The sequence below is a fragment of the Grampus griseus genome (genome assembly GCF_964374135.1).
Source record: "Grampus griseus genome assembly, chromosome: 1".
In the NCBI taxonomy this organism is placed as follows: Eukaryota; Metazoa; Chordata; class Mammalia; order Artiodactyla; family Delphinidae; genus Grampus; species Grampus griseus.
In genome coordinates, this window is record NC_139017.1 from 86,197,629 (window position 1) to 86,219,704 (window position 22,076).

General features: G+C 42.5%; 1 protein-coding gene and 1 pseudogene across 3 annotated transcripts in view; one reads left to right on the forward strand and one right to left on the reverse strand.

Moving 5' to 3' along the window:
* Positions 1–2,092: 2,092 nt before the first annotated feature.
* Positions 2,093–2,617, forward strand: LOC309835032 (polyadenylate-binding protein 2-like; annotated as a pseudogene). The gene has a single exon. The product of its transcript is annotated as a polyadenylate-binding protein 2-like (transcript).
* Positions 2,618–6,255: 3,638 nt separating this feature from the next.
* CD53 (CD53 molecule) overlaps positions 6,256–22,076 on the reverse strand; it is a 31,350-nt gene continuing 15,529 nt past the window's right edge. Inside the window, exons 2-8 of one of the 2 annotated variants that reach the window (XM_082673877.1) lie at positions 20,692–20,771; positions 19,611–19,799; positions 17,460–17,534; positions 16,793–16,888; positions 9,085–9,165; positions 7,972–8,055; positions 6,256–7,111 (exon numbers count right to left, since the gene is read on the reverse strand). In XM_082673877.1, the coding sequence (XP_082530003.1) occupies positions 7,040–7,111; positions 7,972–8,055; positions 9,085–9,165; positions 16,793–16,888; positions 17,460–17,534; positions 19,611–19,799; positions 20,692–20,754 (660 nt within the window). In that variant the 5' untranslated portion in view covers positions 20,755–20,771 and the 3' untranslated portion in view covers positions 6,256–7,039. The remainder of the gene's footprint in view (positions 7,112–7,971; positions 8,056–9,084; positions 9,166–16,792; positions 16,889–17,459; positions 17,535–19,610; positions 19,800–20,691; positions 20,772–22,076) is intronic. The other variant, XM_082673878.1, reaches the window with a different exon arrangement.

Consider the following 22,076-nt stretch of genomic DNA (forward strand, 5'->3'; position numbering starts at 1 on the left):
ATGTTGGGAGCATATATATTTAAAATTGCCATATCTTCTTCTTGGATTGATCCCTTGATCATTATGTAGTGTCCTTCTTTGTCTCTTGTAATAGTCTTTATTTTAAAGTCTCTTTTGTCTGATATGAGTATTGCTACTCCAGCTTTCTTTTGATTTCTATTTGTGTGGAATATCTTTTTCCATCCCTTCACTTTCAGTCTGTATGTGTCCTTAGGTCTGAAGTGGGACTCTTGTACACAGCATATATACAGGTCTTATGTTTGTATCCATTCAGGGAGTCTGTGTCTTTTGGTTGGGGCATTTAATCCATTCACATTTAAGGTAATTATCGATATGTATGTTCCTAGTACCATTTTCCTAATTGTTTTGGGTTTGTTTTTGTAATTCCTTTTCTTCTCTTGTGTGTCCCGCTTAGAGAAGATCCTTTAGCATTTGTTGTATAGCTAGTTTTGTGGTGCTGAATTCTCTTAGCTTTTGCTTGTCTATAAAGCTTTTTATTTCTCTGTCAAATCTGAATGAGATCCTTGCTGGGTAGAGTAATCTTGGTTGTAGGTTCTTCCCTTTCATCACTTTAAATATATCCTGCCACTCTATTCTGGACTGAAGAATTTCTGCTGAAAAATCAGTTGATAACCTTATGGGGTTTCCCTTGTCTGTTATTTATTGCTTTTCCCTTGCTGCTTTTAATATTTCTTTGAATTTAATTTTTGTTAGTTTGATTAATAGGTGTCTCAACATATTTCTCCCTGGATTTATCCTGTGTGGGATTCTCTGCCCTTCCTGGACTTGGATGGCTGTTTCCTTTCCTATGTTAAGGAAGTTTTTGGCTATAATCTCTTCAAGTATTTTCTCAGGTCTTTTCTCTCTTTCTTCTTCTTCTGGGACCCCTATAATTCGAATATTGGTGCATTTAATGTTGTTGCAGAAGTCTCTGTGACTGTCCTCATTTCTTTTCATTCTTTTTTCTGCTCCTAGACAGTTATTTCCACCATTCTGTCTTCCAGCTCACTCATTCATTCTTCTCCCTCAATTATTCTGCTATTCATTCCCTCTAGTGTATTTTTCATTTCAATTATTGTGTTGTTCATCACTGATTGTTTGTTCTTTAGTTCTTCTAGGTCCTTGTTAAACATTTCTTGTATTTTCTAGACCCATGCCTCCATTCTATATCTGAGATTTTGGATCATGTTTACTATCATTACTCTGAATATTTTTTTAGGTAGATTGCCTATTTCCTCTTCATTTATTTGGTCTTACAGGCTTTTGCCTTGCTCCTCTATCTGTAACATATTTCTCTGTCATCTCATTTTTGTTGATGGGTGGGGTTTTGTTCCTGTCTTGCTGCTTGTTTGGCTTGTGGCATCCAACACTGGAGTTTGCAGGCAGTTGGGTGGAGCTGGGTCTTGGTGCCAAGGTGAGGATCTCTGTGAGAGCTCACAGAGATTAATGTTCCCTGGTGTCTGAAGTTCTCTGTTAGTTCAGTGCTGCCACCACAGGCGCTCAGGCTCAACTTCCAGCCTGGAAACTAAGATCCCACAAGCCATGAGGTGCAGCAAAAAGAAACAAAAAAAGACAACAAGCAAAAAAGAGCAGAACAATAACAAAGAATGAAAAATAAAATAAGAAAAATAAAAAATATATTAGGAAAAATAAAAATAAAAATGAAACAACAAAACACAACAGCCAAAAAAATTTTTTTAACTCTAGGGTGATGGTGGTGGTGGTGGCGGTGGCAGCAGCAGTGGAGGCTGTGGGCGGTTGGGGCTCTGGGCTGGGGCGGTGGCACCATCTTTTGCCCAGGGCTGGTGGGGAGGCCAGGGAGGGGGTCCTGGGGGGCACAGGGTACTATGGGAACGGCTTGAAGTCTGAGGAACTGGAGCCTGAGGATCTGCTGCTGGAGCCTGAGCCAGAGCCCGAGCCCGAAAAGGAGCCATCCTGGCCCCGTGCCCCCCTGGGAGCTCCAGGACCTAGGCCCGGGTGGGGAGCCCCCAGCAGCCAGGAGGAGGAGAAGCCAGGACTGGTCGAGGGTGACCTGAGGGATGGCGCCATTGAGGACCCAGAGCTGGAAGTGATCAAAGCTCAAGTCAGGGAGATGGAGGAAGAAACTGAGAAGCTAAAGGAGCTACAGAACAAGGTAGAGAAGCAGATGAATATGAGTCTACCTGCAGGCAATGCTGGCTCAGTGATCATGTCCACTGAGGAGAAGATGGAGGCCGATTCCTGTTCCATCTATGTTGGCAATGTGGACTATGGTGCAACAGCAGAAGAGCTGGAAGCACACTTTCATGGCTGTGGTTCAGTCAACTGTGTTACTATACTATGTGACAAATTTAGTGGCCATCCCAAAGGGTTTGCATATATAGAGTTCTCAGACAAAGAGTCAGTGAGGACTTCCTTGGCCCTATTTAGAGGAAGACAAATCAAGGTGATCCCAAAACAAACCAACAGACCAGGCATCAGCACAACAGACTGGAGTTTCCCGCAAGCCTGATACCGTGCCCAGACCACCAACTACAACAGTTCCCGCTCTCGATTCTACAGTGGTTTTAACAACAGGCCCTGGGGTCATGTCTACAGGGGCCGGGCTAGAGCGACATCATGGTATTCCCCTTACTAAAAAAAAGTGTGTATTAGGAGGAGAGAGAGGAAAAAAAGAGAAAAGAAGGAAAAAAATGAATTAAGAAAAAAAAGAAAAGCAGAAGATGACCTTGATAGAAAAAAAATATTAAAAAAAAAGGATGGGGCTTCCCTGGTGGCGCAGTGGTTGAGAGCCTGCCTGCTGATGCAGGGGACGCAGGTTCGTGCCCCGGTCCAGGAGGATCCCACATGCTGTGGAGCGGCTGGGCCCATGAGCCATGGCCGCTGAGCCTGCACATCCGGAGCCTGTGCTCCACAATGGAAGAGGCCACAACAGTGAGAGGCCCACGTACCGCAAAAAAAAAAAAAAAAGATATACTGTGGAAGGGGGTAACTCTAACTGCTGAGGAGGGACCTGCTTTCGGGAGTAAAGGAAGGCCCAGGGAGTGGGGCAGGGGGCTGCTCATTCACTCTGGGGATTCGCCATGGACACGTCTCAACCGCGCAAGCTGCTCCCCCTGTTTCCCTGTCCCCCTTTGCCCCCTTGCGGGCTGCTCAAGGGTAGGTGGGCATGGGTGGTAAGAGGTTTTTTTTTACCCAGGGCTCTGGAAGGACACCAAACTGTTCTGCTTGTTACCTTCCCTCCATCTTCTCCCTAGCTTTCACAGTCCCCTCCTGCCTGTTCCTGTCCTGCCAGGTCTACCACCCACCCCACCCCTCTTTTCTGGCTCCCTGCCCCTCCAGATTGCCTGGTGATCTATTTTGTTTCCTTTTGTGTTTCTTTTTCTGTTTTGAGTGTCTGTCTTTCTTTGCAGGATTCTGTAGCCAGAGGATCTCCTATCCACTCCCAGTGGCTCCAGTGTAATTTCCCCTTTCCCCTGGGGAAATGCACTACCTTGTTTTGGGGGGTTTTGGGGGTTTTTTTGTTTTGTTTTATTTTCCTTTGCCTTTTTTCCCCTTTTGTTTGGAGGGAATGGGAGGAAGTGGGGACATGGAGGTGGGAGGTAGATTTTGTTTATTTTTTTAGCTCATTTCCAGGGTGTGGGAGTTTTTTTTAATATGTGTCATGAATAAAGTTGGTTTTGAAAAAAAAGTTTTTTTAATTAAAAAATTAAAATTCCCTGGTGCTTCTGCTATCAGTTTCATTGCCCCCACAGTGAGCTACATCCAACCCCTGCCTCCCCAGGAGGGCCTCCAACACCTTTAGGTAGTTATCTGTACCCTCTGTGTCAGCCCCACTTCTGCGTGTGTTTCTTTCACCAGTGTCTGCTCCTGAAGTTGACCCAGAGCACATGTGCTCATGCAAGCCAGCTTGGGGGCAGGTTTCCATGGGTGTGTCCACAGGGGCCATCATGGCTTGAGGAGGCTTTGGAAAATGGTGGTGCTCGACCTGCCTGGACCCTCACAGCCCTAGGAGGGGCTTTGTCAGGGGCGGCACATGGGCCACCAGGACCTGCGCAGCCTTTGTAGGCTTTGTGGGGGACAGTCCTCAGGTCCACCAGGACCCGAGCAGCCCCCAGAAGCCCTGGGGGGTGTTGTACTTGGGTCCATTGGGACCTGAGAAGCCAGAGGAGGCCTCAGCAGGGGCAGGGCTCAGGCATGGGACCTATATGGCCTGAAGAGACCTCCATGAGGTTAGGGCTCAGGCCCAGCACCCTAGCAGGCTTGCTGGGGCCTCAGTGGTGGGGGGAAACCCTGGTTTGAGGGGTGGTTGAGCCTGCTTAGGTGTGTGCCCCTGCCACTGCCCAAGGAGGCCAGGCTGGTGGGCAGAGAAAGGTGTTGCAATGGTGGCCTTGCCCTCTGTGCATCACTCAACAATTGCGTCCCACTTTCCTGGTGGCCTGGGCCTCCTCCACCAACCTTCCTGGCTGTGGAACACTTCCTCCTGCCACCCCACGTCATCTCCCGACCTCCCACAGTGGTCACCTCCCACAGTGGTCCCCTCCCTGGGTCCACCCTCCAAACCCCACTGTCCAGCACCCAGCCCTTCTCCCCACCAGGGGACACACAACCCAGGCTGGGGTGTGTAGGGGCCTGGCACAGACCACACACACACAGGCCCCACCCCGTCCCTACCCCCACAGACCTTTGCAGGGCACCCCTCTGACCCCCCACCCCTTGAAGGTCCCCCCTGTCCCTGCTGATCCCCCTGCCACTAGTGTGTCCCCCTGAGTGCTGAAACCTCTCTTCTCCCCCAGCCCCTCCCCTTAGGGGTGCCAGCCCTGTCCTGTCTCCATCACTCTTCCCTCCCTCCTTCCCTCTCTCCTCCCCTCCCATGTCCCACCCAGCTGCACAGGGACCCCTCCTGTCCCCCAGGTGTCCAAGGTTCCCCATCAATGCCTAGAAGGTGCTCGGCAAGAACTGTTCTGATGTACCCCTGCTGTACCTGTGAGGAGATGCAAACTCCACTTTCTCCTACTCTGCCATCTTGACCCAGGGTTCGAAAGTCTCCTGATTATATTTATGTTTTAGAAATATTATTTTGGCTACTGTATGGAGAATAGCTTAGATGGGGTCAATAGTGGGTACTAGGAGAACAGATAGTAGACAACTGAAGGAATATAGGTAAGAAATGAAATGGGGAGAGTGGATGAATTAGGTATTTTGTAGCTGAATCCTTAGACCTTTATGACTGACTGGATGTTGGGAGTGAAGGGCAGGCTAGAGTTAGGACAAAGCCCAGGTTTCTGGCTATGGCAACCAGAAGGTGGTCTTATCACTCACTGATATGGGGGAACAAAGAAGAGAAACAGGCTTGGAAGATATAATAAGTTTTATTTTGTGCATGTTGAATGTGAGACATGTTTGATACTTGTGATAATCATGAGAATGTCTCCTCTGCTCCTTTGCCTCAGGAAGGTGCAAAAGATATACATTTCCCTATAAACTACTATGAATTTGACCAATTTTCCTAAAAGAAAGTTGGAGATCCCACACAAATCTTTGAGAATAGAAACCAATTCTGTCACCCCTTTCTTTAACTTCTCTACATTTGACTCTGTATTAGATGTGGTCTGATCTTTTGCTTTCAAAGTATGGTTATCATATAGACAATTAAATTTAGCTTCTCCTGACCCAAGAAACATGGTGTAGTTGACCACCTCTAAGATAGCCCCCAGTGATCTCCACCCCATAGTATCTACACACTTGTGTAATTTCCTCCCCTTGAGTGTGAACTTTTCAACTTACTTCTAAGGAATAGTATACAGCAGGACTGATGTGATGGCACTTCTGAGTTAGGTTATAAAAGGAGTGTATGGCTTGTTTTGGGTGCTGTATTTCATGCTGTCTCTTGAATACGTTGCTATGGGGAGAATCAGCTTCCATGTCATAAGGCAGTGCTATGGAAAGGTGCATGTGGCAAAGAATTGATGTCTATCAGGAGCCATATGAGAACTTGGAAGTGTATCCTCTTCTAGTTGAGACTTGAGATGACTGCAGCTGACATCTTGATTGTAGTCATGTGAGCGATCACGAGCCATAATCACCCAATAAAGCTGCTCCCAGATTCATGATCAACAAAAACTGTCAGATAATAAATGTTCATTGTTCTCAGCGACAAGTTTTGGAGTAATTCATTATGCAGCAATAGATAACTAATATCCCTAACTTGCTGGCAGGGCAATTAGGCTGAGTCATGGAAATTATATTTGAGACAAAGGAATGAGAATGTAGTGATTGACAGAGCATAAGCTATTTTATTTATTGAAGAATTAAAACAGTACATTAACAAAACCTTATCTGAAAGAGAAATAACACCAGAACTCTTTTGAATGTAATTATTACCTAAACCACCAGAAATACCTATCCTGCTGAATTCCTTCATAGTTATGTAAATCAAAGGCTAAGAGATTGGCTGAAATCAGGGTGTGAGTCATTGGATAGTTTATTTTGGAAAGACTTAGATGAATCAATAAGACCCTTTAATAAAGAAATTGAAATGAAACCTAACCTTTGGAGAAAGGGTACTCTGTCATTCCTGTAGTCAAGGCCCCCAGTCAAAAGGAAACAGGATTGTGACAATGATCCAATGAACCTGGCCCCAGAGCTCCCTTAAGCTTATCTCTTGGTTGACTTTGGAGAGTGGACTGGGCATGATTTAGAGGCCAGAGACTTGTTTGACAATGGGAAGATGCAAAAACCCAAGCTGCAGACCCATCCTTTGATCTTGAGCCATTAGTACCACAGGTTCTCTTGGACTTTCATGTCTGACAAATGTTCAGTTATTAATGAGTGACAAGGCTGCTGCCATGAATGATAAAGGATTGTCTTGCTATCTGAGATGGGAAGTGCCTGACCAACACCCTCTTCTCTGGTTGTATGAGACAGGGACTCAACAGGGAAGAGGTGGGAGGGGGACAAAGACACCAGTTCAGGAGTTGGTCATTTAGAGCTTCATGTTACAAGTGGTTTTGGATTTCCAGTGATGAAACAAGTCTTTCCAGCACAAGGCAGCCACAGGTCATAATCCTAGGACCTGGCTGGTTTTGTCAATCTGGCAGTTCAACGTCAGTGCAAAGGACATCCCCAATACCTGAGGAAACAGTTGGGAAAGTGTGAGGTCTTTACAGGTGGAAACATCTCACCCACAGTCCCTGGAATCAGTCTCAGAGAAAAAGAAATTGTCCATCACACTGAGACTACCCTTCCTACTCTCACTTCTAATTCTTTCTCAGGAGTTTTCTCCTTTAGCTTTAGAATGGCAGTGGGGAGACAAGTGGGGGTAATGATGGCAAGACAGTAGAGTATAAAGTGTTGGGACATCTTTTGTCTCCTTAATAAATCACAGAAGTCCTGCTGCTGGTATAATCAAGCTCTGCTCATGTCAATACTTTGTGCAGTGAGTGATCTTTACCCTTGCCTTAGGCCTCCTTGGTTTTCAAGTAGAGAAAAATCATTTCTCTCTGAGCTTCTTGATTAGATCTTAGCTAATCTGTGATATACTCAAGAAACTTGGGTATAAAAATGGTAGAAATATCACATAATAATAATAATAAAAAAAAACTATCACCCATTCACCCCTGACTTGTCAAACTAAGCAGAGAAGCAATGAGGAAATTGATTACAGTTTTCATCACCAACTCCTGCTTAGCACACAAGGCCAATTTTTCAAGCAGAATGCTTTATTCATCACAGGCTTTTCCAGACCAGCTCTGTGAGGGACCAAAGTAAGGTTCTGCTTGGTGGCTTTTAATTTGACAATGAAACACTCATTTCTCTTAGGGATAAATTGACCAGATAGATCTTACAGCATATTTTCTGTATGCCTTAAACTGGAAATAACATCATTTTCTACTTTACTGGGGGAGCTCATATTTTTGTACCTGGTACCATTCTAAAAATTACATGACATCTCATTTAATCCTCAAAGTAATCCTCTGGTTAAGCTCTTACCTGGATTACACATACACAGATAGTGATGATTCCGATATACAGGAAATTGGAGTGAAACCACAGTTTTGCTTTTACATAGCAACCCTAGAAAAAATTACAAGTACAAATGACGCTACTATATTACTCAACTTTATCAGGAGGTTTATTTGGGAAGATAGTTTGTATTTTGCCTTATGCCAAGAGACTTAGGCCAGGCATTATATTTTTATTATTTTTATATGGATGAAGAAATGGGCATAAAATAGAAAACATTAAACTAGAGACTTTTCTGGTATTATTATCATTACAGTGTCATCTAAAGTAGAAGTCTTAGATCTTTACACACTGAGTTAAACTAGATCCTAAGAGGCAGGTCAACAACATATGTCTTTGTGTTTTTTGAATATTCATTAGTGTCTTGGGATTGGCAAATGGGAATATAGGCTATGCAATCCTAGGACTGGTTGCATTTCAGCTTCTGCTTCAAAAGCCAGTAAACATAATAGGCCTGCCAAGCTGCAGGGCAGTTGCTGGTTGGTAGGTGTCCCAGTCCTTCTTCACAGACCCTCCCAAATTCCAGAGATTTCCAAACAACCTCAAGTGAGGACCTTAGGGACTTAGTCTATTTGAAAGTTGATTTGGGCTTCTTCTCTAGGTCTAGTCAGAAGTTCTGTCAACTCTCTCTTCCCCAACTCCTCACTCCTTCACTTATGATGCATTCTGCTAAAGAGTTGGATGCTGCCATCTCCAAGGAAGGAGAGCAGGGAAACAGGTAGAGAGAAGCTTTTCTGCTTCAACCTTACAATTTCACTTTCAACCATAAGAAGACCTAATTCTTGCTCAAGAAAAATCTAGACATAGTCTTCTGCCACTATCACATAAATTTTCCCCTCTAATGTAATAGTTTAGAGTAGCAAGATTCTTCACGGCATCTCTAATCTAGATGAACTTATTTTTTTCTTGTTTGTTTTTCTTATTTGTCTAGTTATATGAGTTGTTTCCCTGGTCTCTCTTTTGTTTAAGGTTTCCTGTTTCTGGCTGGGAGGACTAGGTCCTGTACGACTGGAGTTTCTAAGGTAATTAAAAGTTTAACCACAGTGACCAATAGCAGAAAAGTTTCTGAAAATAAATTACCTTAACTTGTGGGTCTGAGGGACAAGATGCTGGTGGGCTGCCCATCCAATCACTTGTGCCATTTACACCACAACATTGCAGCTGAAAGCCAAACCCCAAACAAGTGTTGGTTAGTAAGATAACAGAAAGAAAACCATGGGCCTTGGAGAAACGGTAGGCCCTTCAGATCTGACTCTCTAGCAGAAAATCCAGAATTGGCCTGACTACTATGGCTCCTTAGAACTAAGTACTTTCAAACCTGTGATACCATTCCCTTCACACAAAACTTCTTGAAGTAGAGAGGGCATATTTAATTTATTCACATTTTACAAATAAAAAATTAGGCACACAGGAGACTTTATAATGGAGGGATCAGGCTGACCACACCTAGACCCACTGTATGGCTGTTAGCATAGCTGATGCTATCTTGGGCCCTTACAGTTTCTCCTGTCCTACCGCTGACCCTACCCAGGGTACAATAAATCACTTCTATGTCATAAAGAGCTTTGTAATTAATAGATATTGTGGCCTCTATGCTCTGTTAGTCCCCAAACAATGGTGATAACATTTGCTGATGTACTCCCAGTGCCCACAAGACTAGTTACCATTCATTCTGACTTAGGAATGAATGTCCTGTTTCCAAGCATCTACCTCCATACCCTAAGTTAACTATAAAATTGTCCCAACGGCTCCTTGGCAGTGTGGAGTGTAGCTGCGAATGCTTCCTGATCGTTGTCCTCCAGATCCTAATACTACCCTGTGAGTAAGTTACCCTATAATAAACTGATCCAGTGATTATACGGAGCTGCCTGCCTTGTTTTTTGGTCTCAAGATGCCTCCTCAGTTCACTGGGCACTTTTTGTTCCCTCCATCCTTGGACAATTGGCAAGCCAGGCAGGAGACTGAAAATAATGCAGGAATGGGTGAAGGGGCCAAACAGGGAAAACTTGTTGTCTGTGGGGGAAATTCCAGGCTGGCCAGCCATTTCCATGTGGGGTGATCTGGCTATATTTATGGAACACTTCAGGCTGGTGCAAGAGTAGAGGGATACCCTGAAAACACCAAAGGGCATACTAGATATATTAACCAAAGAGGTAGCAAAGCAAAAGTGGGGTGAAAAAAAAGTGAGCAAGCTATTGCAACTGTTGCATGGTCTTTGTTATGTACTCTAAATATTAGCACAGAAAAGAAATTACAGTTCACCTGGGAACTAGAGAAGACTAAAGAGGCGCTGGCACTAGAGAGGACCGTCTGGATGGCATGTTCTGCAACTTAGGACATTATGTCAAAGAAAATACAACAAGAAGAAGAACATATTGAAGTGACAAAATGTAAGATGGTTAATCTTGACTTAGGAATGCACGTCCTGTTTCCAAGTATCTACCCCCATACCCTAGGTTACCTATAAGACCATCCCAATGGCCCCTTGGCAGTGTGGAATACATCTGCAAATGCCTCCAAATCATCTGCCCACTCCCAATCCCACTCTGTAAGTTACCCTATAATAAGCTGATCCATTGATTATATGGAGCTGCATGCCTCACTTTTTGGTCTCAAGATGCCTTCTCAGTTTGTTGGGCAGTTTTTGTTCCCTCTGTCCTCCGACACTCACCAACAAGTCTTAAGATCACAAAAAGTAGGACAATCAGATATTCTGTGCCTGCTTACGTGATGCTGTAGGAAATATGTATGTTAGTCTCACCACAAATGGAAACTTTATCAAGCCTCTAGATTCACAAGTATGGGAGACAGAGACTCCCTGATGCTAAAATCCTTTGAGAAGCAAATAGCCAAATCCAGAAATTGGGGAATTCTATAGGACAAACAACCTAATTTATTTCCACAAGTAAATAGCACGAACACAGAGAGATATTATCATAAATTAAAAGAGATTTAGAAACGTATTATCCAAATATAATATGTGGACCTTGTTTGGATCTTGGTTGGAAGAAACCAATTAAAAATAATATTTTTAGATAAATGATTATAGACATTTATTAATGATATTAAAGAATTATTGTAAAATTTTAGGTGTATTAAATAGACCTTATTTTACAAGAAGATTAAACAACACACTTCTAAATAACACATGATCAGAGAAGAAATCTCAAGAGAAATTTAAAAATATTGGAAAATGTATACAAAAATGAAAACACACGTGAAAACACAACTTATAAAAATATATGGGATGCAGCAAAAGCAGTGCTTAGAGGGAAATTGATACACTGAATAAAAATATTAGAAAAGAAGAAAGATCAAAAAATCAATAATCTCAGTGTATATCTTAGAAAACTAGAAAAAGAAGAGCAAATTAAGTTCAAAGTAAGAAGAAAAATAAATGAGAATTAAAGCAGAAATCAATGAAATTGAAAATAGGAAATCAATAGAGAAAATCATCAAAATTAAAAGGTGGCCTGGAGAGATTGATCAAGATGGTGGAGTATGAGGACGTGAAGCTCACCTCCTCCTATGAACACATCAAAAATACATCTACATGTGGAAAAATTCTCACTGAGGGCTTCCCTGGTGGCGCAGTGGTTGAGAGTTCACCTGCTGATGCAGGGGACATGGGTTCGTGCCCCGGTCCGGGAAGATCCCACGTGCCACAGAGCGGCTGGTCCGTGAGCAATGGCCGCTGAGCTTGCGCGTCCGGAGCCTGTGCTCCGCGACGGGAGAGGCCACAACAGTGAGAGGCATGCGTACCGCAAAAAAAAAAAAAAAAAAAAAACTCACTGAAAACTAACTAAAAACTGGCTGAAGGAATCCTGTACAACCAAGGCTGTAAAAAAATACACATATAATTGGGTAGGAAGGGGAAAAAAGTGATTAGGTCAGGACCTGTGCCCCTGGGAGGGAACTCAGAGTAAAAGGGAGAATGCATGGGTGGGATACCGATGCTGGGGAGTGAGTGGTGAGAACCCCAAATGTGGAGCCCCAGTCGTGGGTTCCTATGCTTGGGAGAAAAGGTACCTTGTCTGACTGGAGTACTGGTTGGATCAACAGGAGGGCTGTGGAAGCCTGGACTCCACTCGTGAGGAGTGCATGCATGCTGGCTTGCCTCCAAGGCAGGGTGGAGAGATGTTTGCTTTAACAGCTGCCAGATTTCTTGCAACCACCTGCTCACAGGTCCTAACCCAAGCCAAGCAAATGCTCTGGCCCCATTCATTCCATGTCACAGTGCAGCACTTGATCTGGGGTGGCCATGACCAAGGAGAAGATGGAAACCATGGGACACAGAGGTGACCCAGTATCGGGGCGGAGCCTGGGTGGAGCAGCAGCTGCCATTGTTGGTGTTTACTCAAGCAGTGCATCAGAAACATCCTAGATCTCTGATGGAGGCTGTTCCACCACCTTCCCCCCGCCCACCATACACTGAGAGTTCATGCGGACCCCACCTGCCCTGAGGTGTGGCTCCACAACAGGGCAGGGGAAGCAGAGGCTGGGGGCAGTGATTGGCTGTGAGGGACAAGGGGATTTGCACCCAAGGCTGCTTCTGAGCAGAATGAGGGAAACAATTGCAGGTGTCTGTGAAGCAGCACATCAAAGACAGCTCAGAGGCCTGTCTTCAGCTGACATGAGCCAAGAGCCCACAGGGGTCCCATTTGCTTCAGCACTTCCTCTTTCTGGGTCAAGGGCCCCCGTGCAGGCAGAGGGGAAAACACACACTTAAAGGGAACAGAGCCAGTTCAGGTCTGACTCTCAGGGCTTTGGCTCCAGCAACTGGATTAGACCCTGCCACTGATAGGGCAGTGATGATCACTGAGCAGAGGGGAAGTTCCACCTTACATCTGGCTCTAGATCTAGCCCTTCCATCTCTAGCCCCACTCGCCACCAAGGTGATAGCTGTCAGCACACACTAAGGAAAGATGTGACTTGCATCCACATCAAATCCAGGTCTCCCACCAAAGGCTTTGGGCATGCATAGTCTATACAGGGACACTCCCACATAACAACACCCCTTCAAGACTGCAATAGGTAACTCTTTCACCTAAATTCATAGAGGCAGAGAAAGTTAAGCAAAATGAAAAGGCAGAGGACCTGCTCTCAATTGAAAGAGCAAAAGAAAACCTCTGAATAAATAAATAATGCAATAGAAATAATTTACAGATAAAGAATTCAAAATATTGGTAATAAAAATGTTAACTGAATTAGGGAAAATAAGAGATGTACACAGTGAAAACTTTAGAGAGGAACACAAAAATATAAAAAAGAAAGAAAGAAAGAGTATACAGAGTGGGAAGGAAGACATAAAACTGTTTTTGTTCACAGGTGATATGATCATCTATGAAGAGAATCTGAAAGAATTGACATAAAAAAATCCTGGGACTAACAAGCAATTATAACAAGGTTGCAGAATATAAAGTTAATATACAAAAGTCAATTGCTTTCCTATATTACAACAATAAATAAGTGGAATTTGAAATTAAAAACACAATACCATTTACACTAGCATCCCCCAAAACGAAATACTTAGGTATTCAATATAAATCTAACAAAATATGTACAAGATCTGTATGAGGAAAAAACTCATAAAACTCTGATGAACAAAATCAAAGAAGAACCAAGTAAATGGGGAGATATGCCATGTTCGTGGATAGGAAGACTCAATGTTAAGGTATCAGTTCTTCCCAACTTGATCTATAGATTCAGTGCTACCCCAATCAAAATCCCAGCCAGTTATTTTATGAATATGAACCAACTGATTCTAAAGTTCATATAGAGAGGCAAAAGACTGAGAATAGTTAATACAATATTGAAGAAAAAGAACAAAGTTGGGGGACTGATGCTACCCAGCTTCAAGGCTTACTATAAAGCTACAGTAATCAAGACAGTACGGTATTGGTGAAAGAATAGACAAATAGATTTACAGAGCCCAGAAACAGGCCTGCAAAAATATAGTCAACTGATCTTTGACAAAGGAGCAAAGGCAATACAATGGAAAAAAGATAGTCTGTTTAACAAATGGTGCTGGAACAACTGGATATTCACATGCAAAAAAAAAAAAAAGAAAGAAAGAAAGAAAGAAAATATCTAGACTGAGACCTTACACCCTTCACAAAAATTAACTCCAAATAGATCATAGACCTAAAAGTAAAACACAAAACTATAAAAATCCTAGAAGATAATACAGGAGAAAACCTACATGACCTTGATTATGAAGATATATTTTTAGAAGAAACACCAAAGTTATGACCCATGAAAGAAATAATTGATAAGCTGGACTCAGTTAAAATTAAAAACTTATATTCCGCAAAAGACAATATCAGGAGAATTAGAAGACAAGCCAGACTGGGAGAAAATATTTGCAAAAGACACATCTGATAAAGAATTTTTGCCTAAATATTTAAAAAAAAAAACCTCTTAAAACTCAACAATAAGAAAACAACCAACCTGATTAAAAAATGAACCAATGACCTTAACAGACACCTCACCACAGAAGATATACAGATGGCAAATAAACATATGAAAATCCGCATTATACGTCATCAAGGAAATGAAAATTAAAACAATGAGCTAGCAGTACACACCTGTGAAGGTGGTCAAAATCTGGAACACTGACACTAAATACTCATGAGATGTGGATCAACAGGAACACCCATACATTGCTGGTGGGAATGAGAAATGGTACAGATGCTTTGGAAGACCATTTGGAGGCTTTTTACAAATTATACATACTTTCACCAAATGAACCAGCAATCATGTTCCTCAGTATTTATCCAAAGGAGTTGAAAAGTTATGTCCACAGGAAAAAAACTGCTCATGGATGATTATAGCAGCTTTATTCATAATTGCCAAAACTTGGAAGCAACCAAGATGTCCTTCAATAGGTGAATAAATAAGTAAACTGTGGTATATCCAGAAAATGGAATATTAACATTAAAACTAAATGAGCTATCAAGCCATGAAAAGACATGGAGGGATCTTAAAAGTATATTAGTAAGTGGAAGAAGCCAGCTTGAAATGATTATATACAGTATGAATTCAACTATACGACATTCTGGAAAAGGCAAAACTATGGAGACAATAAAAAGATCAGTGGTTGCCAAGGATGAGGGTAGGAGGAGGTATAAATAGGCAGAGCACAGAGGATTTTTAGGGCAGGGAAACTACTCTGTATGATATTATAATGATGCACATATGTCATTATAAGTTTGTTCAAATGCATAGAATGTGCAACACCAAGAGTGAACCCTAATGTTAACTATGGACTTTGGATGATAATTATGTGTCGATGTAGGCTCATCCTTCATCTAAAAAAATGTACCATTCTGGTGAGTGATGTTGATAATGGGGGAGGTTATGCATTTGTGGGAGTATATGAGAAATCTCTGTACCTCCCTCTCAGTTCTGTTGTAAACCTAAGACTGCTCTAAAAATATAAAGTGTTTGGGGCGTCCCTGGTGGATCGGTGGTTGAGAGTCCGCCTGCCGATGCAGGGGACGCGGGTTCGTGTCCCAGTCCGGGAATATCCCACATGCCGCGGAGCGGCTGGGCCCGTGAGCCATGGCCGCTGAGTCTGCGCGTCCGGAGCCTGTGCTTCGCAGCGGGAGAGGCCGCAGCGGTGGGAGGCCCACGTACCGCAAAATAAATAAATAAATAAATAGTTTGTTAAAAAGGAAGTCATTATCTTTATATTTAATTTTAAATGATATAATATCTATTATTTGCTTTAATAAATACTAGCAAAAAAAAGTATAGAGGGTTAGCTAAAACAACATTGGCAAAATGTTGACTATTGAAGCTGGGTGATATGTACCCAGAGATACATTTTTCTATTATTCTCTTTTCTTTTGTATAAGTCTAGAAATTCTATAATAAGAAGGCTTCTAAACAGGAGTTTAAAAAAAAAAAAAGAAAGAATTGGGGATCCAGAAAGGTTAAGTGACTTTTCCAAGACTACCCAATCCTGGTCTCTGGGTTTTAATTTCTGTGCTATTTCTTTCTTTTTTTTTTTTTTTGCAGTACACGGGCCTCTCACTGTTGTGGCCTCTCCCGTTGCAGAGCACAGACTCCGGACGCGCAGGCTCAGTGGCCATGGCTCACGGGCCCAGCCGCTCTGTGGCATGTGGGATCTTTCCGGACCGGGGCACGAACCCGTGTCCGCTGCATCGGCAGGCGGACTCTCAACCACTGCGCCACCAGGGAAGCCCTGTGCTATTTCTTTTACTCCACACTAAGCAGGCATAGCAGGGCCACAGGCGGCTCCATGTGGTCATAATGGTATTGTCTGAGACACAAGCTATGCCAGTGTCATGCTGACCCCCTGACCCCAACACACCAAGGCAGGAATACCAAGTTAATATATATGTTTGTTGGTGGGTTAGGGTATGAGGAATGGGGTGCTGGTGAGCTAGATAACAAGAATGGTTTGGGCTACTCAGGACTTCAAAAGAGATTTCTTGCATTAACCAATTTCTGTTTTCAGAAAAATTTTGGAAAATACATAAACGAATCCAGTATAACATGTTTGGGTCTTTCGTACATCTTAGTAGGGCTTAAAAAATGAGCCTGAGTGGATGAAGTGTAAAAGAGAATGTAGACAACTTTGTACCAATCAAGCTGATTCCTGTGCTCTCCTGTTTGTGATAGCCAAGCATTATTCTTAACCTAGGAGCTGTGGACCTTAGATTCTGAAACTTTCATGAAAGGAAGACCTGTCTAGTCCCCAGGGACTGAGGTTGGAAAATTATGTCTGGGCTGAGCCGAGGAGGATTCCACTTGTACTCACAAATGACTGGATGGAGTCCCATGCCGCCTTGGTGCTGTTGTCTGAGTAATATTTCTGGATGCTGTCAGTCAGACCCTCAGCCACATAGTCATTCAGCTGGGTGGGGCACATTCCAGCAGAGAAGACATTGTAAAAAGCAAGTGAGTTCAAGGAACAAGGAATTTCTAATGTAGGCTAATAAAATAGTTCCATCTGCTCCTCCCTTCCAAATGGTCTCCTCAGAGCTAGGAAGTGAGGGGAGGGAGCTTATATATAGGAAGAAATGCTGAGGATGAGATGGCATTGAAGGAAGAAGTACACAGTGGTCTCTTGTCCTTCCAGAACTCTGGTTTTACAAAGGAGGAAAATGGACAATCAAAGCATGAGTTCTCTTAGGCACTGAGACAGATATTCTGTACTGCCAAACACATGGAGAAAAGTAAATAGGTAAATAAGAGGAAGATAAACTTGCTTTTTTACTGTTCTTCCTATTCATCCTTCAAAACACCATTCAAATGCAATCTCCTTCATGATTTTTTTTCTCTCCCCAATTGCAATTAATCCTTCTTTCCTTCATCCTTCTACTTTGATTCTAACTCTATTATAGGATTTATTTTGTGCCAATTTCTTCTCCACTGCACACTACCCACTCTTAGCAATACAACGAGTTTGATTCTCTATAACTTACCTTCTGTTCATACACGAAGAGCAGGATGGCCAAGGTCACCTCAGCAAGGAGGATAATCAGCAGCAGGACAAAGAACTGGGGCAAAGAAAAGAGATGCTCACAGCACTGATCCTCATTCCTCCCCCACTTCTACTCCATCCTGGGAGCATCCAGGCATGTCTCTGCACATGTGCAGGAGGTTCTGTTCCTGCCTGTTTGAGCCTTCATAAGCTTTCTCTTGTTTTGTGAGGAATATTTGTTCTTTTCCTACAACTATACTCCAAGACTCTAGAGGGCAGATCAGCTGTCTTCTACCTTTGTTCTCTTCTTCGCATTGTGCTTCTACCCATTGTGCCCACTGAGCTCCATGTGCATAATGAATAGGCAATACCATTTGTTGACTCAATGAAGAAGTTTTAGCATCAGCCTATTGAAACAACTGAGCAAAAACTAGTAAACTGAACCATGTGTCTTTAGAATTTGGGGCCTGGTCCTTTCTGCAAGCAAAGGGCTATTTTAGGGTAGAGGAAGGTAATGGTAGAGGTTGAGAGGAGCCCTGTACAGATGGGGAGAAAAGGTGCTCTAATTATGATCTTAACTCATATTTATCTCCAACTCTAGGTGCTTATGCCAATCACAATTAACAGAAAACACATTTTCACTTATTCACTTTCCTTCATTTTTTACCCCAACACAAATTTTGACTACTTAAAACCTTTTTCCCAAGTCTATAATCTTCCATCTTTTGCCACTAGTCTGGGAACTATCTGAGAACAAGGACTTTCTTATTCTATCCCCCCTTTTTATTCTTTTTTAATTAATTTATTTATTTTTGGCTGTGTTGGGTCTTCGTTACTGTGCACCGGCTTCTCATTGCAGTGGCTTCTCTTGTTGCAGAGCATGGGCTCTAGGCGCATGGGCTTCAGTAGTTGTTGTTCGCAGGGCTCTACAGTGCAGGCTCAGTAGTTGTGGCACATGGGCTTAGTTGCTCTGCGACATGTGGGACCTTCCTGGAGCAGGGCTCGAAGCCATGTCGCCTGCATTGGCAGGTGGATTCTTAACCACTGTGTCACCAGGGAAGCCCTCTTATTCTATCTCTTGACTCCAGTTTAACAGTTGACCCATAATGGAAAGAAGATTAACCACATAACTTGAGGAAAAAGAAAGGTGATTGGGAACCCATATTTATGGATAGAGTGGCACTGTTATACCAAGCTCTGTTCTGAGCACACCAGAGGAATGAAGAGCTCTTCCTCCATAGATCTTACAGGAAAAACCTAAGTCTAAAGGTGCTCCTTAGGATAGGTAACTGACAGGGAGCAAGTGAAAAGCTCTAGCATCTCTCATGTTAGACCTCAATAGCTGCAGCCTAGGCCTTCACCCATTTGGGTCACTCAAACTATGGTGTATCTAGTGCAGATATCAGATAGGTAAGCATCCTCTGCCATTTTAGGAGGGTTACAGCACTCAGAAGAATCTAGAGACTATATTTTCCATCAGTTAGTGACTCTGAGTCAGATCCTGGAAATATATACTAATGTGAGGAGGATTTAGGCAGATGGATGACAGTTGATTTCAACCAGATATAAATAAGAAATGGGGGGAGATAAATTGGGAAATTGGGATTGACATAGAAACACTACTATATATAAAATAGATAACTAATAAGAACCTGCTGTATAGCACAGGGAACTCTACTCAATACTCTGTAATGGCCTACATGGGAAAAGAATCTAAAAACAAAAAAAGAGTGGATATATATTTATGTATAACAGATTCACTTTGCTGTACACTGGAAACCAACACAACATTGTTAATCAACTATACTCCAATAAAAATTTTTAAAATAAAATAAATGATGAAATCTATAGGAAAAAGAAAGAAGAAATAAAAGTTATGAAGGCAAATTATAATGATAAGTTCGTCATTAACAGTGTAAAATGGATGTCAAGGAGGATAGCAATGCCCTCTCTTATCTATCCCTAGGACTGCAGTCAAGAACAAAATACTACTGGTCTAGACAGAGTGGACTGACCTGAGGTGCCAATTTTATGTTCCTATGATTTCCCTGCACTAATAGGTGAGTTGCCAGAAAATATCTTGCTTGTGGCTTAAGCCAAGGCATCATGTCGCCCCACTTAGGGCACCACATCAACTGTGAGAGTAACTCACCGACATAAGCAGGCACTTATTCTCCTTGATGGATCCCATGCAGCCCAGGAAGGCAACCACCATGATAATGGAACCCACGATGACAAGCACATTGCCCAGCGTGAGAGAGGGGAGGTTATGGAAGAGCACTCCAAATTTGTTATGGATCAGGAGGTAGATCCCAAAGCCCAAAATGCAACAGCCACAGAGCTGAAAGGAAGAATCACATAACATTCTGAAATAAAATGTGGTCCTTGAATATCTCCTCATACTCACTTACATGAGATTAGAATCACCTTTTTCTATTGGTTCTACACAACAAACTATTTACCCAGATTTCCCCATGCCCTTAGAAAAAAAGTTATCATCTCCTGTGATGTCCCACTCATGCCTCATCCTACCCATATCAGATACCAGGGAAAGCTCATTCCTATGGGTAACACAGTATCTTCATGCTTCAGATTCCCACTCTTGCTTCCAGATCTTCATGATTCAGATCCCTACTCCTTGTTCCCTCAACTACTTATATATGGTCTTCCCTTTGGAAACCACAACCATGTAAAGGGAATACCCTGGTTGAGAAGTTCATCTTTCTTGGCAGAAAACTAGAGAAGCCAAACTTTTAAGAATCTTCTCATAGAAACATGAGTACCAACCTATCCTATGTCTGAAATTCAATTGCTTAATCTGGTATAGTGACACCTCCCCAGAAAAGGTGACTTCCTTTTCAATCATCTATTCTTTCCAAGGGGTTAGGTTTGGGCATCGGGGGAGCAAGAAGAAAAGAGCCATTAAATACAGGGAATGTAGAGTCTTAGGTTTCTGACCCATAGATGTCAGCAGTGAGCAGTAATAGCCTAAAGCTCCCAGAGAAACAGTATCCTCTACTGCACTGGTATCTTTCAATTTTGCAGGCTTATATTATGGCAGGATGGAAAGAGGGGAGAAAATTATCATCCCCTTCTTCTTAGGCTGTGTATACTGCACCTGACCTGGGCATGTGTGGGTTCCACTCCACACCAGGCTCTTCAGGAGAGGAGAGAGAAGTAGAGTGTAGCTAGGAAGAGGTGAGTTCAACCATGCTCAGAAGAGACAGACTTACCCAGAAGATCAAATTGAAGAAAAACAGGACATACTTCAGCAATTTCAAGCTACTTATGCCCATGCTGAGATATTCTTGCCCTAAAATGTAGAAGGAAGAAAAGAGGACATAAGTGACCTGGCTCTGCAAAGTGGCACCAGAGATCAGAGGACACATATGTCCAGGGTTCAAGGATCTCCAGCATCACCTTGGGTTTGAGCTGTGAATCTTTTCTGGAAAGTTTCCCCAAACTTCTTGCTCTTTTAGTCTCTGAACTGAGGAACCAATTGGTTCATCTTGGACACCACATTTGTTTCAATTCAGCAAGCTAAAGATGCTTAACATTGAATTAAGCACTCTAGAAGTAAGTAATAGAGCCATTCTTAGAGGAGGCTGAGTCAGTGACACATACCATGTCAGTGCTCAGGGACTGAAGGAAGCCCTGGGATCAGGGATAGGCTGGTCAATCAGCTGTGGAGAAGGTCAGTGACTTGATCTACCAGTTTCTTATATACCCTGAGTTGCATATACACTCTACATTTGGTCTATGAACTTCTCCACATGAAAATGTGGGAAACATATCTATGCCTCATTCATCCTTCTACTGAAGAAACATATATGGTGTTTTCTGTTCTAGGTGCTGTGGGAGATATAAACATGACTAAGCAATAGCAATCCTCCAGAAAATGTCAACCTTACAGCAGAGATAATATTGAGCAACAAATATCCAGTGAAGAAACAAAAAGAGATTACAATGAGAGCTTGAAATTTTTAAAAATATAATTTTGTTTTTCAGTGAGGACATCAGTATCCACAGTCTGGTCCTCAATTCTAGAGATCCAGATACACAGTTTTGAATTTTCTCTCAGGAGTAATGAGTTTCTGTATAGTGACTCATATTTTAAAACTGCACATAAGACTGATATACAAAGCAATAAAGTCAATTTTTGTTTTTTCTCCCATTAGAACTATGCTTTTTCTAGTGCATAGATTGCTTTTATAATCCATCATACCCTCATTGCAGTGTCAAGATACCCAGAAACCAGATGGTCTTAAGTGATAGTTCATTCAGGCTATAAATAAGCCTGATGTACTATTGTGTTGGCCAAAAAGTTCTTGCGGGCTTTTTTATAAGGTTTTATCCAGATCAATACAAAGTTACAGTAATCAAAACAACATGGTATCAGCCCCAAAACAGATACATAGATCAATGGAACTGAATAGAGAGCCCAGAAATAAATCTATGCACCTATGATCAATTAATCTATGGCAAAAGAGGCAAGAAAACACAATGGAGAAAAGACAGTCTCTTCAAAAAGTTGTGCTGGGAAAACTGGACAGCCACATGTAAAACAGAGAGGTTAGAACATTCTCTCACACCATATACAAAAATAAATGCAAAATGG